We start from the raw sequence: 24457 nt of genomic DNA on the forward strand, positions 1-24457 counted from the left end.
GCAATGTCTTCCCAGCCTTTAAGCTACTTTTCAAATTATAAAATCATCTTTTTTACCCAAGCACCTTTTTGTATTTACAGAATTACATGCTGAGAATTTGAAGAAAGAAGCTGGTGTAGACTCTGGGCTATTAGGTATGGACTTAATTGTCACTTGATTTGATTTTGAGCTCACTTTTGTTTTTCCAGATCGTATTTAAACTCTACAAAATTTTAGATAAAATACTTAATATATTCCCTTGTGCTTTTGATTCAGTCTTGATCTTTCAGACCTTTCTAATGAAAAGACCTTGAAAGACCTTACTGTGTGTGGTAAATTTTATTAGATTTTGTTTTTATGTATGTATGGCATGTGATGTGTGAGTGGGTATACCACACACACTAGGAATACACTTTGAATACAACTGTGGGTGACTAAGACCCAGAGAATATTTAACGTTTTCTAATTACCTTCTGGAATAGTCTCCCTACGCCTCTTCCCAGGAATTAAAAACAAACAAAAACACTTCCTCACAGACTTGGCGAAGATAACATCTTAAGTAGACCTTAGGAGAAATTTAAGTTCAAATCTGTTTAAAAGCAACTTCTTTTGTAAAAAAAAATTTGAAAAGCATTAGGCATACTTGCACAGGTTAACGATGACTAGGAAAGAGTCAGACTTTCTGTAGACTGTCTGTAGCATGCTGTAGTTTACAGGTTTCTAGTGAAAAATTGAAGGGTTATTTATCTTGTATTTATTTCTCTGTTAAAATGATTTAGAAGAGTTCAGAACTTTACCTGTCTGGCATATTTTACTCCTATTTGCTATAATTATTTGCTTGATCGCTCTAAATTGGGGAAAAAAAGTTTGAGATCCTATCTTGCATGTCACCCCTTCCCCCAGTCTTAACTAAACTGTGTAGACTACCTCTTCAAGGCTAATGCCCTCATGATGATACAAAGTATTGTCTGACTGATTTTGCACAAAGGGAAACGTTTGTCTTCAAATTGCACACAAATTACTTTGCTAGATATCCCTTGAAAACTTGTCTACGTTCTTCTCAACTTCTTGCATGAGAAAACGTACTTTTTAGTTACTCATTTTATTAGTGTATGTAGTTATACTGTTTCATCCTTAAAAAACAACCAAGATTATGAGGTTTTTCATAGCATTTATTGATCTGTCAACTCTTGATGTAGTAGAAACAAAATCTTATGAAGTAGGCATGAATTCTAACTTGCTATTTAAAAGTTGGCAAGATTTCACATTTATGAAAAGAATGAGTGGTATTTGTTATCTGCTTTTGAATGGCTTGTTATCAAAAGGCGTATAATAGGGCTTTGTCATTGCCCTGCTTCCTTTTCCACTTCCAGTTAAGTAGTCTGGTATTGCTTTTAGGTGTACTTTGTAGATGCTTAATACAATAACAGCAAATAGGAAGATCATTATCTGAGTCTTTGCTGGTGACATGAATTTACTTTCAAGATTCGGGAACAATCTCAGGAGTGAGGAGAAACCGCTGTATCTTTATGGCAAAAAACCACTGAACGGTAGTTATGGCAAAACAAAGATCCTTATTTTGAACTAATGCTCCACTGGTCAAATGGAGAATATATTCAGCATCACCTAATGGACTATTCAGTCAGTTTCCTGAGGATTAATTTTAAAGTAAGCATAGTTATATTTATAGCAAATATACATTATAACGTGTGATAGAGAATACTCTTCTCTAGCAAGAGAATAAGATTCTTCAAAATTTGTTTCAGAGAATCAGTGATTGAGTTGATTAAGCTCTTAAAAGGTTTGAGGTGACTGAGGTAACACTTGCCCTTCATTGGCCTAAGCTGGAATTCTGTTGGGGAGAAAAATGCTAGTTAACCTCTTTACTGAATAATGTTTTGAATTGACTACTAGCCTCTGAATAGTCCACTTACAACAGCTGATGGTTGAAAAGATAGGCCAGTTCTCTCAAACCTTGACTTGCATCTAAATCAATCCTGATTTTGTTAACTTAGATATCAAGAAAGATTGCTACATTAGCTTACTCCCCAAGAAATGCCTGTTAAATTATATCTTACCTTTTTACAATTGATATAAAAGTTTTCACAGAAAAGAACAATCCAGAATGTTTAATAAAAACTGTTGTTGAAGTCGTCCATTATGGACAGAAAAAGTAGAATGCAGCCTTCTATCAGTGATAATGATTTTGTTGTATTTCACTGTATTTCATGTGGTTTACTAGGAACCTCATAGCTAATGTGATGTTTGATTGTGTTGTTTTTTACCCTTTGTTTTTTGGCATAATTATTATTGTACATATATGTTGTTATCTTTATATTTCAGTGATTCCTGTTTAAATTTTATTGCAAATTGCCTCAATTCTTTAAAAGTAGGTTGGTTTTTAGAAACAAATAATGTGAGCACAGTAACTGCTCTACCGTGAGAGTAGACAGATTGCACACTGCAAATTTTTTTATTGCAATTTAGTCCTAATCCAAGGTTGGCATAGCTCAGTAAGAGCAGATTATAGCAGCGATTCTCATTTTGGTATGTGTAAGAATTACCTAGATTTTGTTTTAAAAAGCACCTGTTGATTTTGTTTTAGCCCAGGGTGGGTCCCAAGAATCTTCCAGGTGATTCTAACGTACCACAGTTTGAGAAATACTTCTGCAGGCCCAGAATCTCATTTTTTAAAAAAATTTATTCAAGGGTAAAGTCCTTGAGAGTTGACTAACGGTAGACTAACAAGAAACGATATATAAGCCCAAATGTGTGTTAAAAAACCTAACTTCCACAGGAGCTGGGATGCTGCCATTCTCTTGTCATTTTGTCATTCTGAAAGAAATCTTCATGAGAAGCCTTACTTGTAGTTGAAAAAAAAAAACGGTTCATGATGAGCGTAATATCAGTGCATTTGAGGAGTTAATTGACCCTAATGGCTAATAGGATTAGGCTATCATAGTGTTCCTCTTTACCAATGAGGTGGTCCAGCCGGGAAAGTGTGATTGATAATATCAGCTGGTTTTGGAACTCATCTCCCCTGGGAGAAATCACACTGCAGAGTTCTTAGGGCTTTTATTTTATAATTGTCCTGCAAACCATCCCCTACTGTAAGCCTATTTTATAGGGAGTTTAATAAAACTTGTGAAACCTATTATAGTTACTTCTCCTTAAGGTTATTCGCAGGCCAAATTGATTACACTAATTATATACAACATTGAGTTGTTTCATTTTTGCACATTGGCTTTTGCATCTGTCACATTTTTCCGTATTTTATCACATTTCACACAGTCCTATTTACAATTTTTTGCATCTTTTCCCCTAGTCTTAATATAGGGTATAATAAAATGACTTTTTATTTGAGGCAAACCTGCAGTAAATACATAAGAAGGAATTGCCTTTAGGAGAAAATACTTAATCTAAGACTATTATCATCAAATTAAATGTAGGGCAGTACTTTTATATAAATGTAAATAGTGCCATACAGAAATTGTAATGAGACTTTATGGAGTTCCTTCAGTGTCTAAAAAGCTTTTGAACTTGATCTTGGGTGCCTGTCATTCCTTGATATCTATTAGTTAATAGTTAACATTAAGTCCCGCTTGTGGGTAGGACCAGATTGCTAGCATCTTGCAATGTCAAGGGCTTTTTTACTTTTTGAGCTGCCCATTTAGTTCCTCTTTTATGATTGAGATGTTTCTAGGCTTCTGCACATCTACAGAGAAGAGATGACTGACATATACTGAGTTCAGTCAAAGTTGAAGCCAGCTCATTTGAAGAGTTCATCAATTATGTCTTCTGCAGAACGATAAGTGAGACTGTCTACCGTCATAATTTCATGATACAGAACATTAGAAACATGGTAAAAAGTTCTGAGACAAAGGGTGTGTTGGTAAGTCACCCATTCTCTTAGAAAGGCACAAGTTGAGAACAACTCACTCACTTTCTTTTTATAGTGAAAAAATGGTTGAAACTGTGAACTTAAACTTTTTAATGAATGTATGAACATTAATTTGAGCCCACAGTCTGTTAAGGAAATGATACAGTGCTATCTGCAGCTGGGTGGGGTCGCTCAAGTGTTTCATTTAAAAATTCACAAATAGGGCCGGCCCCATGGCTTAGCGGTTGGGTGCGCACACTCCGCTGCTGGCCGCCCGGGTTCTGATCCTGGGCGTACACCGACGCACTGCTTCTCTGGCCATGCTGAGGCCGCGTCCCACATACAGCGACTAGAAGGATGTGTAGCTATGACATACAACTATCTACTGGGGCTTTAGGGGAAAAATAAATAAATTAAATTAAAAAAAAAATTCACAAATAAGTTATCCTATTCTGTAGCACAGTCTTTGTAAAGTTGTGTGTATTGCTTACTCATATTGGTAAAAGAACAATGACTGAGGCCAAAAGAAGAGAAAAACAAAAGCCCAAAAGGACTGGAAGGATACAACCAAAATGTTAGTTTATCTGGGATTTGGAATTATGGTGGTTTTTTTTTTAATCTCTTTTTTGTTGTAACTCTCAATGAAAAAACTTTAAGGAAAAGCACAAAATTCAGTTTAGAAAAGTGTAAATAACATATTCAACAATTAATAATACTATTCAACTTTTCAGTATGCCAAAAACTGTTTTAATTTTTTACATGTGTTATTACACCTAGTATTCCCAACTAACCTGCATCCATCCATATAAATTATTTCCTTCTAAGCCAAAACTCAAGACAGTGTATATTGGAATTTTTATGCCATGAGATAGTGTAGGTGAATAGCAAGGCAAAAACAGTATGGGTTATTAGCAAGAATTATTAGTGTGCAACCAGATTATTAGTCATAAAATCATTACAGGTCTCCTCTTAGCACATAAATGCAGTAATGAGAACCAGACATCGGGACCTCTCAATCTCAAGAAATTAGTTTGTTATTGTTAGTGTGGTACTGCCTAGCCCAGCTTTGGTGGTCTGGAGAGATGTTTGTTATGCTGATGAGGTCAGACTTGACCTGGCATCAGAATCACCTGGAAGACTTGTTAGAACTCATTTTCACCTGGTCAAGAGTTGTGATTCAGTAGGTGTGGGATGGAGCCCAAGAATTTCCATTTCTAATAAGTTTCTAGGTGATGCTGATACTGCTAGTTCATGAGAACCAAACCTGACATGTCCAAAAGAAAAGCCCTAGAGATTTTCTTTTCTTGGAATTTACAGAATTTCAGACCCTTTACTTATCTACTGAATCAAAGTTGAAGTCACTTAATTGGCTGCATGCTTTAATGCTCATTATACTGGCACAGTCCATTGGAACCATTTTTAATTTTTTATTTTCTGGAGCAGTTCTGTTTGTAAGGATTGATATTTCATGACTTTTATTCTTTCCTGGGTATTCCAGAGAATAAAGAGAAAATTGAGTTATACTTTGATAGCGTAAAGCTTATTTGATCTTGAAATTACTCTATTAGTCTATTGGACTCTTTTATAAATCTAAGATAGATTATGGGATTTTAGTCATCTTATTTTCCTATATCTCGAAACATTTTTCTATTTCATTATATTAGGAATCATTTTAATATTACTCATCAATTATTCTCAACTATGCTAAAAAGCATAAAATAAATATGATTGAATCCTCTAGAGCAGAGGTCAGCAAACGGTGGTCCACAGACCAAATCTGACCTGCTGCCTGTTTTTGTAAATTAAGTTTTATCATAGCATAGCTTTGCCCATTGCTTTATATATTGTCTGTGGTTGCTTCCACAGTACAATGGCAGAGTTGGGTAGTTGTGACAGACCTTATGGCAAGCAAAACTGAAAATATTTACTATCTGGCTCTTTTCAGAAAAATATAGTATTCTCATCCAGTTAGTTATTCAAACAGAAAGGACTTCAGGCAAAAACATAAAGCATCCCCTTTTGCTAAAGGGATGTATGACAGTATTTTTCATCTTTTATGATGTCTGTGGGCCCTAATTTATTTGATACTGTTTGTAAGTAGACAAATGCTAAAGGCAGGTGTGTGTACAAAGGTGACTGGAAAGAAATGAAAAAAGATCATTGGATTGATCATTCAAATTGTTTATAAATCTAAAAATGAAAATGTTTTGCAATTAAGAAGCAAAGAAGATGGTTGTTCCCTTTTAAAAATTCCTTCAAGCTTTGTATTTTGATAATGCAAGTGCAAGAAAGAAAAAGCAAAAGTAATGATAAAGATATAACCAATTAGAGATGTATCTGAAGGCTGGAATCAGTTTTTACAAGTATGTTCTAGATTCATGCGTGAAGCTAGTAAGCAGTTATTTGCACTCAGAGGACATGCTCATTTCAAGTGTATATGTCTTTAAAACCAGGGAAATTCAGAATAAAAAGTTGGATTTGCTGTATTTATGTGTTAAGATTTCTAACAAAGTTTTTTTCACTGTCTTTTTATTCTTCTGTAAATTGTTCATCAAATGACTTAAAAATAAGGGAAAGGGTATGTTGGACCTGGATGATCGTGTTGACTGTTTTCCCTGTTATACTCAAGAGTAGACACTTCAGAGGAGAATATAGGTTTAACAAGATTTGCCCTGAGTTAATTGTTTAAAGATGAGTGATGGGTACATGGGATTTCACTGTACTCTTCCCTCTTCTTTTGTAACTATGTTTGAAATTGTCTGTAATAAAAAAGTTTTTTAAAAGTTTCCGATATGAATCTGATGATTTCTAACATGGTTGGAAACAGGTGTTATTTATTTTTCAAGTTTCAATCACTTCATCTGTCATAATGTCCCCTGGTTCCATTTTTCTTACCTTTTTCAGCAAGAATGGGAGTGGAATTGCTGAATTACAGGTGAACAGGCAGTTGGGTGGAGACCTTTACCATTGTAGCTGCTCTGCACCCACTGTGTTCAGGTGGCACTGGCCGGGGAGGAAAGACTCCTTTCCTCTGCTCCTGCTCTTGGAAATAATAAATTTGAAGATCTAAGGCTGTCGTCTAGCTTTCTGCCTTGACATGTAGAGAGACACATTGCTTGAGGGATTTGAAGACTTGAGCTATCAATAGAATGTGGTTTAGTTTGTGGAGAATACTAAATTATTTAAAATACCTGTCATCCTCCTAAGTTAGAAAACTGTAGAATCTGATAAAGTTGCAAAAATTTGCATACATAAACATTTAAAAATTATTGGTTAGTTTTATGCATGAGTACATCTAAGCTTTTATTAGTAGCCAGCTGGTTGGTTATAGTTTTTACAACTAAGATTACCTAAATGTTTTTAATTTTAAAGATTACCTAAATGTTAAATTAATTTTCAGTTTTAATTTCATAAATTAATTTATATAAGTAATGTAGTCACACTAGGAAAAAAATTCCAACAATTAAAGCAAAGGTTCCAACTAATCTGCTTGTATATATTTTCAGATCTTTTTCTGTTCATTTATATATATACAATAATTTAAAATATCTGGTTTTGTCACCATTGTAGAAAAAGCATAATTGGAATCATGGACATTCTGCAGCTTTATTAAAATGTCTTAGAGTTCATTCTGTGTCAGTATACATAGATCGGCCTCATTCTTTTTCATTATTGCATTGTATGTCATAGTATACCAGTTTACTTAAACATTTCAAATGTCAGAAGCTCTAAAAAGGGACTTGGGAATTATCAGTGTGCTGTCACATTTAGTCCCATTATTTACATATGGCAGGAATAAGTTTTATAAAGAATGTGTAGTTGATGCATAACAGTGTTTAATAAGAAACTTTTCCCAGTATGGAAACATGGGAGGTTTTTTTGTTTTGTTTTTTTCTGGTTGTTTCTGCTTATATATGGTATGTGCAAACTACTGCCTTCACATCTCTGACTTCATAAAACTTCTGAAATTGCTAAATAAAATTAAAATATTTAGAACATGTAATAATTTTGCTGGGAGCTTTTATAGAAATACAGAAAGCTGCCAGCATATTTTTGGAAAAGTAACTACACTTTGAAACCAAAATCACTTACTTTGAAAAATGAACCAAAACAAAATAATACCATTAGATAAGTTAATATAAAACTCCAGCAGAGGAACTGGCATAGGAATTTTTCACCTGCCCCCATCTTTGCTTTAGGTGAAAACATTGAGTCCAAGGGGTTTCAGTTGATGGAAAAGATGAATTTCCATCATTTCATTAACTGGTGAAAGTTGAACTTTAGTGAAGAAAGAAGGATGTATTTATTTAAAGGCCTATATCCTTTGACACAGCAGTTCTTCTTCCAGAAATTTGTTATAGATATTCTTGTACAACTGTATAGTTAAGTACAAGAATGTTACTTGCAACATTGTTTTAAGTAGTGAAAAACTGGAATAATAAAAATATGTAGGAATTGGGGCTATATGTACTGATAGGAAAGGTCTCCAACATTATGTGAAAAAAAGCAAAGTGCAGGACACTTTTTTTGGTGAGAATCGCTTTTGGTGGAAAATAAACTGAGAAAATATGTACATATTGTACATTGCTTCTACATAAGTAGCTCCATATATCTACGTTACTTAAATATCTATAATTTTTGGAAAATATGCACAACAAACTCTCAGCTGATTGCTTTTAGGGGTGGAATTGGGGAAGGAAGACTTAATTTTTATATGCTTTTGTACTTATTAGTTAACTCTTGGTAAAAGGATTTACGAGGGGCCGGCCTGGTGGTGCAAGCAGTTAAGTGCTCGTGCTCTGCTGCTGGCGGCCCGGGGTTCGCCGGTTCGGGTCCCGGGCGTGCACTGACGCACCGCTTGCCATGCCATGCTGTGGCGGCATCCCAAATAAAGTGGAGGAAGATGGGCATGGATGTTAGTCCAGGGCCAGTCTTCCTCAGGAAAAAGAGGAAGATATTGGCAGATGTTAGCTCAGGGCTGATCTTCCTCACAGAAAAATAAATAAATAAAATGGTTTACAAAACATTAGTTGTCAAAATTTTAGCTTCAAGATTCTGGAGATAGGGACTTGTTACAAATTTAGTTCTTGGGAGTTACTGACTTCTGTCGCTTTTCTGCTTGTTCGTAAATGAATTGAGTAATTTTCAGAAGCATAAGCACTTGTAGACCACGATATTGCAATGTACTTTTTTAGCCCCTTCATTGTGACTTGGCTTTAATCAGTGATGTAACTGTTGATCAGTTCAAAATGAATATAAAATAGTTAAAATGTCCAAGGTGAGGCAAGCAGTTAGATTATGGAATAGTAGTCATTTCTGGAAACTCAAGAATATTCTTGTCTTAAATTTGATAGGTGTTCTATTAAAGTACCTGAGTGAAAAAGCTTGATGGGCTTTAGAGAACCTCACATTTTGTTATTTTTTAATCTGTTATTTGGTGTCTTTCTCACTTTTTTTCGATATTTAGAAGTTTCCATCATTCCACGGCAGTTCCCAAACAGATACGTGATTTTTCTTAATTACCATCTTTGTTCTGCAGACTGTGTATTATAAGGTGTTAAACTTAGAGTAAACTTGTCAGTTATTTTCTCCCCTCTTTAGAGATAGTCATCTAAATAATAACAAATAACAGCTGTTGGGCAATATAGCCACCTTTAAGTAGTAGTTGTACGCTAAGTAATTTTATAATTTCTGCTTTGATCCCTTATTTCACTGGGTTGTCAGGAAGGTTGTACCTCAGTCTTTACTAAGGTTCTGTCTACCCAGTCCTAGGTTGAGTTAAGGTTCTAGATGCTGACTCTGTGCCAGGATATGGGGATGGGGGTGCAATCTAGTCCTCAAGACATTTGCTCAAATGAGTTACTGCTGAAACATCTCACATTCTGGTCAGGATGGCCTTTCGGATGTAGTGCCTTCCAGCCATGTGACCATCTGCTGTTTCTATGCCCAACTTAGGGCAAAGGCATCTGAAAGCTTGGCTCTGGTCTCAGCTGCCAGGATACTGTACACAGCTATAATCCCTCTCTGGTGTTGTGTGGCCTCTTCTGGATGGCTCTGCCAGGAAGCCCCAGCAGCACTACTCCCTCCCCAAATACACAACCAAGTGCAAACATACAAATATAACACACTTTCTTCAAACCAGGGGAATCTTTCTCACCTGTAGATAAAGCCCTCACTCTCTTTCTCCCTGTTCTACACAAACATTTTTTCTGTACCCCAATCAATTTATTATCCTTACTGTCTGTTCAAGACATTTTGTGTTTATCTACCCTCCTGCTTCTTTCTGTCCTCTAGTTCCCCTAATTATTTTGCAACATAAAAACCAGAGACATTAGGGCTATTTCTCCTTTTTTCTTTGCTACTTCTTTGCAAAGTCCATTATCTCTTTAAAAAGGAGTAAGGGAAAGGGAACTATCGGGAGAAAAAATGTAGGTTAATCTTTCAAAAATACTTCGCCACAGTTTTTCTTAATGCTTCAGTGCTCTGAGATTGTCTTTTAGCAGTTTTATCAGTGTTACTGGGCTTCAAAGGGTTTACCAGTTCAGTGCACATATTTCTTACCTACTTCTTGCTAAAATAAAGGCATCTTTGGTTGTGCATTTTGTGCAGCCAGGAAATGTGGTAATTCATGGGTCATTCTCTCCTCTGGTCTTCTCAGCCTTTCCTTCCTCCCTGTACTACTGAGGCCCGGGGCACACGCTCATCAGTAGTGGTAGCTTAGTTAACTGTCTTAATGAGGCAGTTTGAATATGTGTCTAAAAACCTTCAAATTAATTTGTATCCTCTATTGTCACTTTGTTTATTCCCCTATTCTTCTGCGTCTCAACTCTTTCCCCCTTCCTTGAGTCCAGTTATATATAGTACCATGCTTTTGACTTGGTGTCTTTGAGAAAATGCAGTTCCAATCTGAAAATAAAATCTAGCATCCCAACCCCTTAATAAAATGAGAATTAGCTTTTTTTCCTATACTGAGCAAGGTTAGGGAATCAGATTAGGTTTATAATGTTTATAGGAAAGCTGTAAAAGAGTAGACACTCTAAAATTGCTTCCTATGTCAAAAGTGCATGATATGGAAAGAAAGAAATCACTTAGTACTAAGTAATAAAAGAGAGGAAGCTATGATGCACAAAGTTAAATGAAAAATGTCAAGAAGTGACAAAAGTGAAGTGTTTTAGCCATTTTTTCTATGGTTGAATTTTATAAAACTGAAGAGTTATATTCTTAAGTTTAATTTGTACTCTTTTCCACATATTAAATTATAATTGATTTAAAATAGTCACTGATATGACTTGTAGTGGTGCTTTAGTATTTTCCACTCCTACATAGGATAGCTTATACTAAGCTCAAATCTCATATCACTTGCATATAATTCAGAAGATCAGAAATACACATGATCTTTTGAATATGAGGATACTAGTTTAATTTAAATTGCTGTGGTGTTAATAATTTAAGTTTTTCCCCTCTCTTCCCATTAAGGATTCTGGACGCTGCTTATAATATCCCTAACTGCTGGATTCTCCTGCTGCAGTTTTTCTTGGACAGTGACTTACTTTGATTCTTTTGAACCAGGGATGTTTCCTCCTACTCCTCTTTCACCTGCCAGGTTCAAGTAAGTATTCCTATTTCTTCTTGTTTCTTTTTTAACCCATTCCAACTCTGTTGAAAATACTGAAATAGATAGAAGCAAGAGGCTGCTTATTTGTGAGATAGTATGTCGAGGCCCCAGTCTTTTATCTATAAAATACAAATGACACAAGGTTTTCAGCTTGGCTCAGCCTTTAGATAAATGGAGAATATTTTAAATTCCATATGTAGATAATGCAATAGTTTTTTAAAAATTTAAATTCATGAAGTGATCTAAGAAGTAATTTGTTTGTTCTTTTGGGATAGAATTACATTTAAAACAGTTTATGAAGGCTTATTTAATATCAGAAATGTGAAAATTTTACATGATTCATGTATAAATGGTCAGACTTTATAACAACTTAATAATTGGATTGGACTTTTCCTAAGATTTAAACTTTGTGTAATAGTTAGCAAGCATTTATGGCACCCAATCTATATGTCTAGAGCAGATTAGATGCATTTCATAGTGGAACAATACTAAATTTGTTTGGTCTATATTTTATATATTTCAAAGAGTTTCAGGAATTTAGTAGGCAGTGTTCTAATCTAGGAAAGCTAAAGTTTTCAATATAAATTTCCAAATAGAACATCTAAGACCTCTGGTGTGTTCTACAAACTTGGGGGAGAGGATGAAGAGTAGAAAATAAATTGTTAAAGATATGTATGTTATCAGAGGATTATAGTTGTTACAGTTGTTATTACTACCAGCTCCAGCCTAGCACATAGACAGCTTCTTGTAGAGATAAAATAAGAAAATCTATATGAGTGACTCTGTAAATATGCAGTTTAATTCTAATGATAGTTACTGATAATCATTGTTACAACTGACTTTCATTGTTAGTAAACTCTCATAAAATTTTCTGTCTTATAAATATATCTTTCTCATAAAATTTTCTGTCTTACAAATATATCTTTAAAAATTTTGGCTTCATTCCAAATGAAATGTGTGCATTTATGTTTTAAACATCTTAATAAGTCCCTATCTGTGTATGAAATATAAATCATATACCTGCCAATAAATTTCGTGTGTGTGTTCAAGGTGGATAATGATTAATTAATAATGAAATTGACTAAGTTATACTTAACAGTGCAATACTGTCCCATAGTGTACATGGCTACCATTCTGTTGGAAAGTTTATTTTACTAAGTGATAGAGCGTTCAACTCAGATTTATATTCTGTTGCTTCCTGTTGACATCAGTTACATTAACAAGGGGTATAAGTCTAATATAGATAATATAATGACTCCTTTTATAAGTCACAAAAAAACTTAATCTCATTTTTTTTTCTTTTACTTATTTATATCTCATTTCTCCCCTGAATTCCAGTCCTACATTTCCAGCTATTTAGCAGGTCTTGTAGCCTGAATTCTAAGCATCTTGCTCTTAGAATTATTAAAACTCTTGTCTGTTTGAAAGACATCAGTATCCACCCACTTATCAAGGCTTGAAACTCTTGTTCACTATATTTATCTCTTCACCAAGTCCAATCATTCCTGCCTTTTGAAATGTTAGTGGAGTAGTCTGTCTTTGCATTCCCAGTGTTTTTGCCCTATTTAAGGCCATGGCCAGCGTTCTTGACTCCTTGGTCTCCCCTACTCCAAGCTCTCACTCTTCTAATTTGTCCAGTATATTGCTACCTTTCTAAAAACAGATCTTAGTCACAACTCTCCCTTGTTTGAAAGTCATCCCTAGCTTTCCAATTGCCTTAAAAATAAAGTCCCAATTTCCCAGTATAGCATAACAGTCCTTCCCCAAGTGACCCTGCTCTACTTTTTCAGCTTTATCTTCAGCTATTTCTCCAATGCACCTTATACTGCAGTCACATATCAAATTACCTTGGCTCCCCCAAATAAACTACGTAACTTTTGAGATGCTGTGACTTTCCTCTTGCTGTTGTTCCCTCTTCCTGGAATATCACTTTCCCTCTCAGCTTCTCTTCCACCACCACCAGAGTTCATAAGCCTCATAGACCTTAGAAGCTTTTGGAGTTTTCTAAAGAAAAGCATTTCACTGTTCTCTTAAAGATCTGGAATTCTGAGGGCATTTAACTAATTTCTTAAAAATTATCTTTGCATTTTTTTTAAGCTAGAACCAGTAGTGATGAACCTCAATTTTCGTTGTGTTTATTAGTCATTCAGTTTCAATATGAAAAAGTGTCAGATCAGAAACTTAGATTACATATTTGTTAATATAGCCTTAAAAATACAGTTTTGAAATATGTACACTGTATGTACATATATATTTGAATTCCTTTCAGTATGTAAGTTAAGTTTATTTTGTATATGATAAATCAGCTATTAAATATCTCATGGAGTCAAACTATAAAATTATCATATTTTAATAGAAGCAGGATCCAAAAAAGGCGTATAATAAATATAGTGATAGTTGAACCACAGATAAAAAAAGGCGTATCTTATAGTGATAATTGATGAAATTGAGTTTTATAGTGAAAACCCTGCCCTCTAGTGCTTGTGGAAAATAATGCAGTTACTTCAGAAATCAGAGTAAGTATATTCTGTCACCAGTAGAGTGAGTGCTTGTACAGAGAAACAACTTCTTACCTTTGGAGAAAGCTGAAATCTTTTCAGACTTTATTTTCTTAGAAATCAGATTGATGTATTTTATTAATTTGCAACATCAGACTTTTATGAAAATATCTTTATAACAGGTTACATATTCTTTTATTACCTAAAATAAAGTGATGTTAATATATTTTTCCTGATTATATAAAAGTAATACAAGTTTTGTTAAAAATTCAAAAAACAAAGAAAAATAGTGGAAAAATCCATAATTAGAGAAAGTGACTGCCAACACTTTAATGTATATCTTTCCATTCTTTGCATATTTTAAAAATAGGATCACATGGGCCGGCCCCGTGGCTTAGCGGTTAAGTGCGCGCGCTCCACTGCTGGCAGCCCGGGTTCAGATCCCGGGCACGCACCGCTTTTCCGGCCGTGCTGAGGCCGCGTCCCACATATAGCAGCTAGAAAGATGTGCAGCTATGACATACAACTATCTACTGGGGCTTTGGGGGGACAAAAATAAATAAATAAAATCTTAAAAAAAATAAAAATAAGATCACAATATACATACTGTTTTGTGATCCATTTTTTGTTTATCATTATATTGGAATATTTTTCCATTCAGTATTTCTTTTGAATTTTCAGTGTTCTGAATACACTTTAAATCATTATATATCTCAATTTATTTTTTAAGGGAAATCTAATAGAAATAGTAGCTGGATTCTAAGATAATTTTTTTATTTTTTGGTGAGGATGATTGGCCCTGAGCTAACATCTGTTGCCAGTCTTTCTCTATTTTGAACGTGCAACGCCGCCACAGCATGGCTTGATGAACAGTGTGTAGGTCTGCCCTCAGGATCCAAACCTGTGAATCCCAGCCTGCCAAAGTGGAGTGCGCAAACTCAACCACTATGCCACCCAGCCAGCCCATAATTAGTTAAGCAGATCCCTGTTTAACTAATTAGAAACTAAAGAAAGGCAAAATAATTAAGACATAATAAAATGAAAAGATTTTTCTTTTTATTTTTTTCTGAGATTAGGATTATTATTAAAAATATTCCTGGGGCCAGCCCGGTGGTGCAGCAGTTAAGTGCGCATGCTCTGCTTCGGCAGCCAGAGAATTCGCCAGTTCGGATCCTGGGCGTGCACCGACGCACCGCTTGCCAAGCCATGCTGTGGCGGTGTCCCAACGGGCACGGATGTTAGCCCAGGGCCAATCTTCCTTGGCAAAAAGAGGAGGATTGGCATCGGATGTTAGCTCAGGGCTGATCTTCCTCACAAAAAAAGAAAAAAAAAATTCCCTATTTCCAGCTCCCTGAATATCAAACATAGAGTAAAATAATCATGTCTAATTAGTTTGTTAAAAAAAATCTTTGCTCTTTGCAGATTTAAACACATGGGCTTTTTTTAAACAAACTAATCAGTAGAAGTAGAAAAAAAATTGAGAAGACCACGTTTACTGTCGCTATCAATTAGTTGTGTTTCCCTAGAAACATATAAACTCAAGGGAAGAAAAAAATAATCTTTATTGATATTTAATAAATATTAGATGAAACATTTAGTGAAATTAGAATTTGGATCAATAATTCATTAGAGAAGTTGAGATTAGAAATAAAACCCTTCTGTATTCATTAAATTTTTTTTCATATTTACTCTTCTATATTTGTTGTATATTTATCTTAGAACAGGCTGCTATAACGAAGTATCATAAACTGGTTGGCTTATAAACAACAGAAATTTATATCTCTTCCAGTTCTGGAGACTGGAAGTCTAAGATTAGGGTGCCAGCATGGTCAGGTTCTGGTGTGGGCTCCTTTCTGGGTTGCAGATGGCTTTCTTCTCATTGTATCCTCACAAGGCAGAGACCAGAGAGGAGGCAGGCTCTCTTGTGACTCTTACAGGGCACTAATCCCATTCATGAGGGCTGACTCTCATGACCTCATCTAGTTCTAATTACCTCCCAACAGCCCCACCTCCTTATACCATCATATTGCAGGGTAAGATTTTGACATATGAATTTGAGGGCGGTGTGGGGGACGGGTCAACACAAACATAGTCCATAACAGATATAGCTTAGAAAATTTCACTTTTACATAAGCATAAGACCTTTAGGAAACACAAGATAAGTAAATAACTTTGCCGGGTATATTTTCAGACAGATATTTAATGGACTTCAAAAGTCATATTTTTAAGAAAGATGGTCACTCTGACTTTGCAAACTTGGTAACTTAAAAGGTATGTGCAATGTCACATATACAAACTTCTCTATTAGGAAGCAGTCATTTTCTTTGTGTATTTTGATCAATTATATTTCTAAATTATTATCTTAGTTATTTCTGAAAATCTGTAACAGTGTTAAAGAACAAGAGGCAGAGGCAGTAACTGTAGATTCCTTGGAGTATCTATATAGGCATTCCCCACTTGTCACTTGTTTCTAATTCATATCCTGCTCTTCTACATTACTTAATCAACATCTCCAGTTCAATTCTCATTAGTTTTCCCTCTTTGTTCATTGGGTTTTGTCAGCGCTTTCCAAACAGGCAAATACAGTCATGCACCACATAACGACATTTCAGTCAACAACGGACTGCATATATAATCGTGGTCCCATAAAGTTAGTGCTGTATAGCCTAGGTATGTGGAGGGCTATCCCATCTAGGTTTGTGTAAGTACACTCTATGATGTTTGCACAATGACAAAATCTCCTAATGACATTTCTCAGAATGTATCCCGGTTGTTGAGCGACACATGATTGTGTAACGGTATGTATGTAATCATTATTTCACATTGTGATGGTCTGCTTTAATTATAGTTTCTGGGAGTTAATGCATCTAAGTATAAGAGAACCCAGAGCTTGAAAGAATCTTGGAGTTCTTTCTAGGCTGGGCTGGTGGCAGCACAGAAGTTTTATTTAAATCCTCCTGATAGGAGAAGAAGTTAGATATGGATAGGAGATATGCCTTGAAGCTGTGTTTTTCCTAACAAGTACGTCTTTTTAATGAATATTTTAGGATTGCTAGGAATGTCTTAGAGATTCCTATTAAAGATTATGGGAGAACTAAATCCCTGCTAAGTCACCCTTAGGTTATTGTTAGTCTAAGTCCTCCTTTTTTTTTTTTCCTCCTTGAGGAAGATTAGCCCTGAGCTAACATCGATGCCAGTCTTCCTGTATTTTATATGTGGGTCACCACCACAGCATGGCTGACAAGTGGTGTAGGCCCATGCCTAGGATCTGAACCCGGGAACCCAGGCCACCAAAGTGGAGCGCACCAAACTCAACCGCTGCGCCACAGGGCTGGCCCCATAGGTCCTCCATTTTTTAATAGATAGAGAAACTGAGTCCCAGGGAATTTAAGCAGCTTGCACAAAGTCAAATAATTTGCATATAACATAGCTAGCACCTGACTCTACATTTATTGTTTTTGTTTGCTGTACCAGCTAGCCCACCTTTTCTGCCTTATGAAATGAATCAACAGGAGGAATTTCACTAATTGAAACTGTATCATTTTATTGACAATTAAAGGCACTCACTGTGAGCTTTTGCTATGTGACAGTTTTGCCCATGCAGTGTTGCCAAATCCAGTCAAAATCTGTTCTTAGGATCTTACTGTCTTGTTTCTTTCCTTCCTTGTTTTCTCCCAGTGACCAGTGTTCTCCACTTTAGACTGTGCTCCACATTTCACGTTACCTGGGCACAAGCCCCATCTAGTGGTGCAGTGACATAGCTGCAGGTTTATAGTTGTTGAGCATGCTACAAGTAAAAACCACTCTGATTATACTAGGTCCTACCTGGGGTAGAAATGTTACTTTATAATCTAGAAATAAATTTAGTGGAAAAATGATAATGTAAGTGATGGGTCTAACAAAAAGTACAGTGTAGAAAACTCATTCGTTTTATAATTGAGTCAAAATATTTAGTAACAGTGATATGAAAAATAGTGAAATGTCATTAAATTTGTCTACCTTACAGTACTTTTATGTAGACTCAGAGGTCAAGGGCCAGTATTCTTAAACAAGTTAAGGGTGCTACTTCATTGCAATTAATAGTGATAATTACAAAAGTCTTATTGCTGGCACACCAAAAAAAAATGCTCATTATTTAGATCAGTGTTCAAAGTTAACAGCATATATTCCTATAACCTTCAAGCCAAGAAGTTAACTTTGTAGGGATAGGACCATTATTTTACACTGGAAATACCCACAGAGACATATTTCCAAGGAGGAAAAATCAATGCTTGTATTTATTATTGAGGATAGGCTAACTGCATTATAGAAATCCAGTGTTACTGGAAATTTCAAATTTTAACATGCTGGTCAAAGGTTATATAAAAGTAAGATTTCTAGTGAATTGGATGGATATCTGAATCCAAAGCCTGGATTTTTGAATCACTTTTTGAGAAACTGATTTTAATTTTTCTCTTGTTGAGAAATATTGTAGAGATAGCATGTCTTGTAGTCCCAGTGTGGTAGATTTTGGAGAATGTCTCAGTTCTTCATAAATCCTCTGTTGACTTCTGTCCTAACAGACTTATCATCTTGCATCTTACAACTGAAGATGAGTCTTTTTGAGGATAGAAGGAATTATTTTAAAAAGAAATTATCTCAACCTTGAGCATAATTCTGTGTTCAGTTTAATGACTTCAAATATCTGTGTTTGCTATAGGAATATTTGTTAAAAGAAAACATAGACATCTTTTTAAGTTTCCCTGGATAGCTTTTAAAAGAGACCAAAGCCCTCAAAATCATCCCTCAAGTAGCTACTTTGAATTACCAGAAATTAAGCAAAAATATTACATTTTTATTATACCTTGACTCTTAGTTTTAAGTCAGAGTTAGTATTTGTATTTCAGGTGCCTCTCAATCACATCTGTGCATTTCCTAGAATGAAGCAGATTGGAAGACTAAAGAATAGTGTCTTCTTTTCACTAAAGATAAAATATAATTTTATCACTGCTTTTTGAATAATTTCACTGCTTAAAATATAATCTATAGAATTTGATTGCCAATCTACAGTATTTCATAGTTAATATGCACACTAGGAGCTATCTGCTGCCTTCCTGATGTTGTTGGTCTTTTTTGTCTGGATCACCCTGAGTTATCCACTTTTCTATTTCTTCTTCTACCAAAAATGATATTTGATAAATATTAAGACACTTGATTTCAAAAAACACATGCTTTTAATTTAACTTAAATTTTTTTCTACATAGCCATTTAAAAAAAAAAAAATTGTATTGCCTTACAGTGTTATGTGGAGTCTGCAAAGTAAATTAGAAATGAGAAGGAAAAGGGAATGATTGGTTTTTGTTTAAATTGCTTTTTGGTAAACTGTTTCTGGTAACTGTTTTACAGACGAAAAATAACACGTGATTTGATATTCTCTTGCATTTGTTATTACCTATGTAAAGTGTTTTGGATGTAATCAGAGGCTGAAATAGTTAAATTTCCCTTATATTTGTGGTGAATGTGTGTTTGTTCTTACTGTTGTTGTAGGGGTCAAGCAGACAATGAGTTAGAATATTTAATCCTGGAAAATTCAGGATTTAGGATTGGCATTGCTGTATTATAATTTGCTTTTTCTATTCAATATTAGGTTTATTTTTCTATGTTAAAGGGTTTTCTCTAATTTCTTGTTCTTCTTGACATTGGGGGCTTTAATTCTTGGGGGTTAAGAAGATATAGTACAAATAGAATACAGTCACACACTGCATAACATTTCAGTCGGTGACAGACTGCATGTACAGCTGTGGTCCCTTAAGATTAGTACCACATAGCCTGGGTGTGTGGTAGGCTATACTATCTAGGTTTGTTTAAGTACACTGTATGATATTCACACAATGAAATCACCTAACGAATTTCTTGTTTCTTACTTATCCCTGTTGTTAGATGATGCATGACTGTAGTAAAATCATAATAGAAAAGGAGTTATGAGTTCTTAACTTGGGCAGTAATATAAGTCTTGGAGGTAAAAAAATGTGAGTGATTTAGCATTTAAATTAGAAGTTTATTTTCCAAGCACACTAAATTTAACGTTGAGCACAATAAATTGACTGCTACTCTCTTATACAGATTTTGGAGAGCTGCCTCTTTGTCAGATCAGATTCTTTATTGCCGTGGACTAATGAAACAGATGTCAGATGGCTAATTGCAGTAGGAGAGAAAAGCTACTCACAAAAGAGAGAGATCAAGAACTTGGCCTTGATATTTGAGTATCATGAAGTTTCATTATCTAGGGACTGTTTGGAGCCATTGGTTGCAGTGCTGTCACTATTAATGAATATTTTGATGGCACCGCACTGCAGCTTCTTGAAGTGAAGGGTTAATACGTATGCATGTCTTATAAAATATATTCCTTTACTGTTCTGAATGAACACTTAAATACATGTAACAAAATCCTGTAAGAAAGCATATTAACTATTCTTAGTTTCCTTGTTGTTTTCATAAAGTAATATGGCTAGTGAGTGTTTGCTTTGCACCTATTTGCTATGGCTTTTGCTTATGCTGATTTACAGTGTTATGTGTGGGCTGCTAAAAAGGCAGAGATGTCCATATGCACAGAACAGCACTGATAAGAAATACCTGAGAGAGAGCACTTGGCAGTTTTGTACTTGGAACCCTTTCTGTGTGTTCAACAATGTTTGTAAATTATCAGAGGCAGCCTGGTATATTATAAAGGGCTTATAAGTCGCAAGAGGTGGCTTCCAATTCCAGTCTACACTATATACTAGCAGAACTTTTGAGCGAGTCAGTTAGCATCTTTGAGCCTTAATTTTCTTCTCTCTAAAATGGGTTAAAAACAATGATATCTACCCTCATAGGCAATAAGTTTACTAGTTAAAGCAACAGATATATCAGATGATAAAGCAGACATGATCCCAGAGCTTTTCTTTCCTTTTCTTAATTGAGATTTTTCAAGCTGGCCATCTGATCATGGCCTACCACCAGTTGCCAATTATCTTTTTGGGTAATTGTTCTTTATCTTGAGATTATGTTCTTTCTATTCTTTTTGTTTTTCCTTTCTGTTCTTTTGATATTAAGATGCTCTTTCTTTTATGAAATAATGCTAATAGTAGATGGTAGTGGTTTTCAAACTTTGTTCTTGACAAAAGTTTGGCAACGAAATGCAGTGTCAGTTACTTGCTTTAAAAAAAAAAATTCTTTTTTTAACTGACTCATGAAATCTAAAGGCTTAGGAATCCCATTTTTCTTGTACTTTTTGTGCTGTTTGCCCTAATTTCGTAGTGAGAAAGGACTTTGTCTTTTTAAGTAGTGCCCAGCGCAGATAGAGGTCCTTAGACATTTTTCTATCTTGACACACTGGTGAATCAAGTTAACGTGTCTGACATTCTTAAATTTGCAACCAAATAGACTGCTATAGATAAGTAAAATAGGCTATAGGTTAATGCGCAGTTTTATTCAACCAGATAGACCTTTATTTGTCTCTGATTGATTTTCAGGGAATGGTAGTACAATAAGAGATACTTAAAATGTATACATATGTCATTCCATCATAAAGAACTTAGCGGGGCTGGCCTGGTGGTGCAGCGGTTAAGTGCACGCCCTCCGCTTAGGCGGCCCGAGAGTTCGCAGGTTCAGATCCCAGGCGTGCACACGGCTTGTCAAGCCATGCTGTGGAAGTAGAGGAAGATGGGCACAGATGTTAGTCCAGGGCCAATCTTCCTCTTCAAAAAGAGGAAGATTGGCGTCAGATGTTAGCTCAGGGCTCATCTTCCTCACAAAAAAAAAAAACAAAAAACTTTGCTCGTCTTTAAGGGGATCTTTAAGTGTCTGTAGTCATTATATTAGTTAATATCACACTGGCAAAGCACAGGATTGTGACTCAATTAAAATTTCTAGTTGGTAAAATTCTAGATAAAGGACTTGAGTGTATATATGGAGGCATAATTTTTGCAGCATTGAGATCCAGAAGGGATTAAAGAGATCATGAAGACCATCGTTTTGCTGCAGAAGTAGGACCAGAGAAGTTGGCAGTATAGCTAGGAAACTAGATATAATGCTAAGGAAAATAAAGTCTTTTTAAAAAATAAGAAAACCATTAAAGTTGAGATTTTGAATTCCGTTAATAGTTTACTATTGTGTAGATTGATAAATCAGCTTGCTCCATTAAAATGGTAGATACTTTATTAACCGATATTTATTCACAATGCAAATCATGAGACTAATCACAGGGCTAATGAGGCAATAGAACAAATATTCAAAATGTTCACTATTAGCTCCTATGTATTTTTAAGAATGATACATTACACTTCAACATTAAGTATATACATTCGTGCTTTTTTCTTCACCTTTTGCATCTTTTAAGTAAAATGTTTATCCAGGGCCGGCCCCGTGGCTTAGCGGTTAAGTGCGTGCGCTCTGCTGCTGGCGGCCCGGGTTCGGATCCCGGGCGCGCACCGATGCATCACTTCTCCGGCCATGCTGAGGCCGCGTCCCATATGTAGCAACTAGAAGGATGTGCAACTATGACATACGACTATCTACTGGGGCTTTGGGGAAATAAATAAATAAATAAATAAAATTATAAAAAAAAAAAAATGTTTATCCAGGTAATCTTTACCTAAGATTTAACATGAAACCTTGAAGTCAGTACATAGTCATATATCTAATGACTTTATATTTTAGTAGCATTTTCTACTTTTCAATAATAATTTAGAAATTTACTTGCCAGAACAGTGGCTGTGATTTAAAAAATGTCCTTATTTTTTTTATGATTATAGAATTAATACATGCTCATTATAAAACAACACAGAATTAAATAACTTTGAAAGTAAAAGGCTGCAAAGTCTCATTTTAAATGCCCCTGAAATAACTAGTGTTAACAGACTGGGATTATGTCTCCAAAAAAAAAAACCTATACCTGCAAATATTTCTATTTTTACAAAAGTATATTTTTAATACATGTTATTTTTTATAATTATTTGTGTACTTGTAATCGTCTTAATTAGTAAAACCTTGTGACTGTGTGTATGTTGTGTATATATAAAAGCATCTGTGTGTATGTGGTTTGTGTGTGTGTCTGTCTGCATTTGAAATACATCACTCCACCCAAATATAACTATGCTTTAAAATCTGGTAAACTGGCTAATGTGGTAGTTTTAATCTTATTCTCTGGCACTTCATTCTAAAAATATTTTGCCATATTTCATCCTAACATGTTACTTTGAAATATAAATGTACGTGTGCATACACACTTACTTATACAATATACTTAATGTGTCACCACTGTCCTAGTAAGGTGTAAATACAGTCATCCCTCAGTGTCCATGGGGGATTGGTTCCAGGACCTCCGTGGAGACCAAAATCCGTGGATGTTCAAGTCTCATATAAAATCACATACTATTTGCATGTAACCTATGCACATCCTCCTGTATCCTTTAAATATCTCTAGATTAGTTATAATACCTAATACATGTAAATGCTATATAAGTAGTTGTTATACTGTATGTTTAGGGAATAATGACCAAAAAAAAGCGTCTACATGTTCAGTACAGACACAGCCATCGTAGCCTTTGGATCCACGGTTGGTTGAATCCACAGATGTGGAACCAAGAATACGGAGGGCCCCACTGTATATATAAAGAGAAGAAAGGGAGAAATGGGAGAAGTTTTTTTCTCCTGCATAGTCTCTTCCTGATTTCTTATTTGAGTTACCTGTCGTATAAAATTTTAAACAAATTGTAAAATCTTTTAGGAACATGATGATACAATGAAACAAGTAAGTTTTATAAGTATTCATTCAACTTGTATTTTTTTTTTTGTTTAAAACTACAGTAACTTTGAAGCTTTCATATAGAAAGCAATTAGGATAGATTTCTGAAGTGATGATCTACTTAGAAATCTCTTTGCTAATTTATGTATTTTCAAATAGTGAACAGAAGTATTTACTTTGAGGCTTTTAGAATCACCAGAAGATCTAGCTGAAGATAGAGATTCTGATTCAGTATGTCTGGGGTGGGGTGTGAGATTCTGAATTTCTTAAGAAATTCCCAGGCATTGCCGATATATTGCTGGTCTGTGTACTACACTTTAAATAGGAAGGCTAAAGGATAGAAGTCGGCAAACTTCTATAAGGGGCCAAGTGGTAAATATTTTTAACTTTGTGGGCCATATGGTCTCTGTCACAACTCTTCAGCTCTGCCATTGTAGCGCCAAAGCAGCCGTAGACAATACATAAAGGAATGAGTGAGGTTATGTTCTAACAAAAAAAAAAATGTGGCAGGATAGGCATATCATAGTTGGCCAGTCCCTTCTTTAGGAGACCACTCTCAAATTAGATACTGCTTACAAAAGATTTCTAATTTTTGGTTAAGAAAAAACATATGTATAGATTAGTACCAACTAGCTCATCCTGTCTCCTGCTGAGCCAATCAGACACAGAAACGAATAGCCAGTTGGTTCTTAATATGGGCCCTTAATGTAACTTCTTATTCT

At 35.1% G+C, this 24457-nt stretch overlaps 1 protein-coding gene across 1 annotated transcript in view; it reads left to right on the forward strand.

Moving 5' to 3' along the window:
* The window catches only part of ARL6IP6 (ARF like GTPase 6 interacting protein 6), a 38024-nt gene that overhangs the window by 2165 nt on the left and 11402 nt on the right, over nt 1-24457 (forward strand). Inside the window, exons 2-3 of the mRNA XM_004423824.3 lie at nt 81-134; nt 11336-11468. Coding sequence (XP_004423881.1) covers nt 81-134; nt 11336-11468 — 187 coding nt within the window. The remainder of the gene's footprint in view (nt 1-80; nt 135-11335; nt 11469-24457) is intronic.

This window comes from Ceratotherium simum, chromosome 9 (genome assembly GCF_057802395.1).
Source record: "Ceratotherium simum simum isolate JZ-2026a chromosome 9, ASM5780239v1, whole genome shotgun sequence".
NCBI lineage: Eukaryota > Metazoa > Chordata > Mammalia > Perissodactyla > Rhinocerotidae > Ceratotherium > Ceratotherium simum.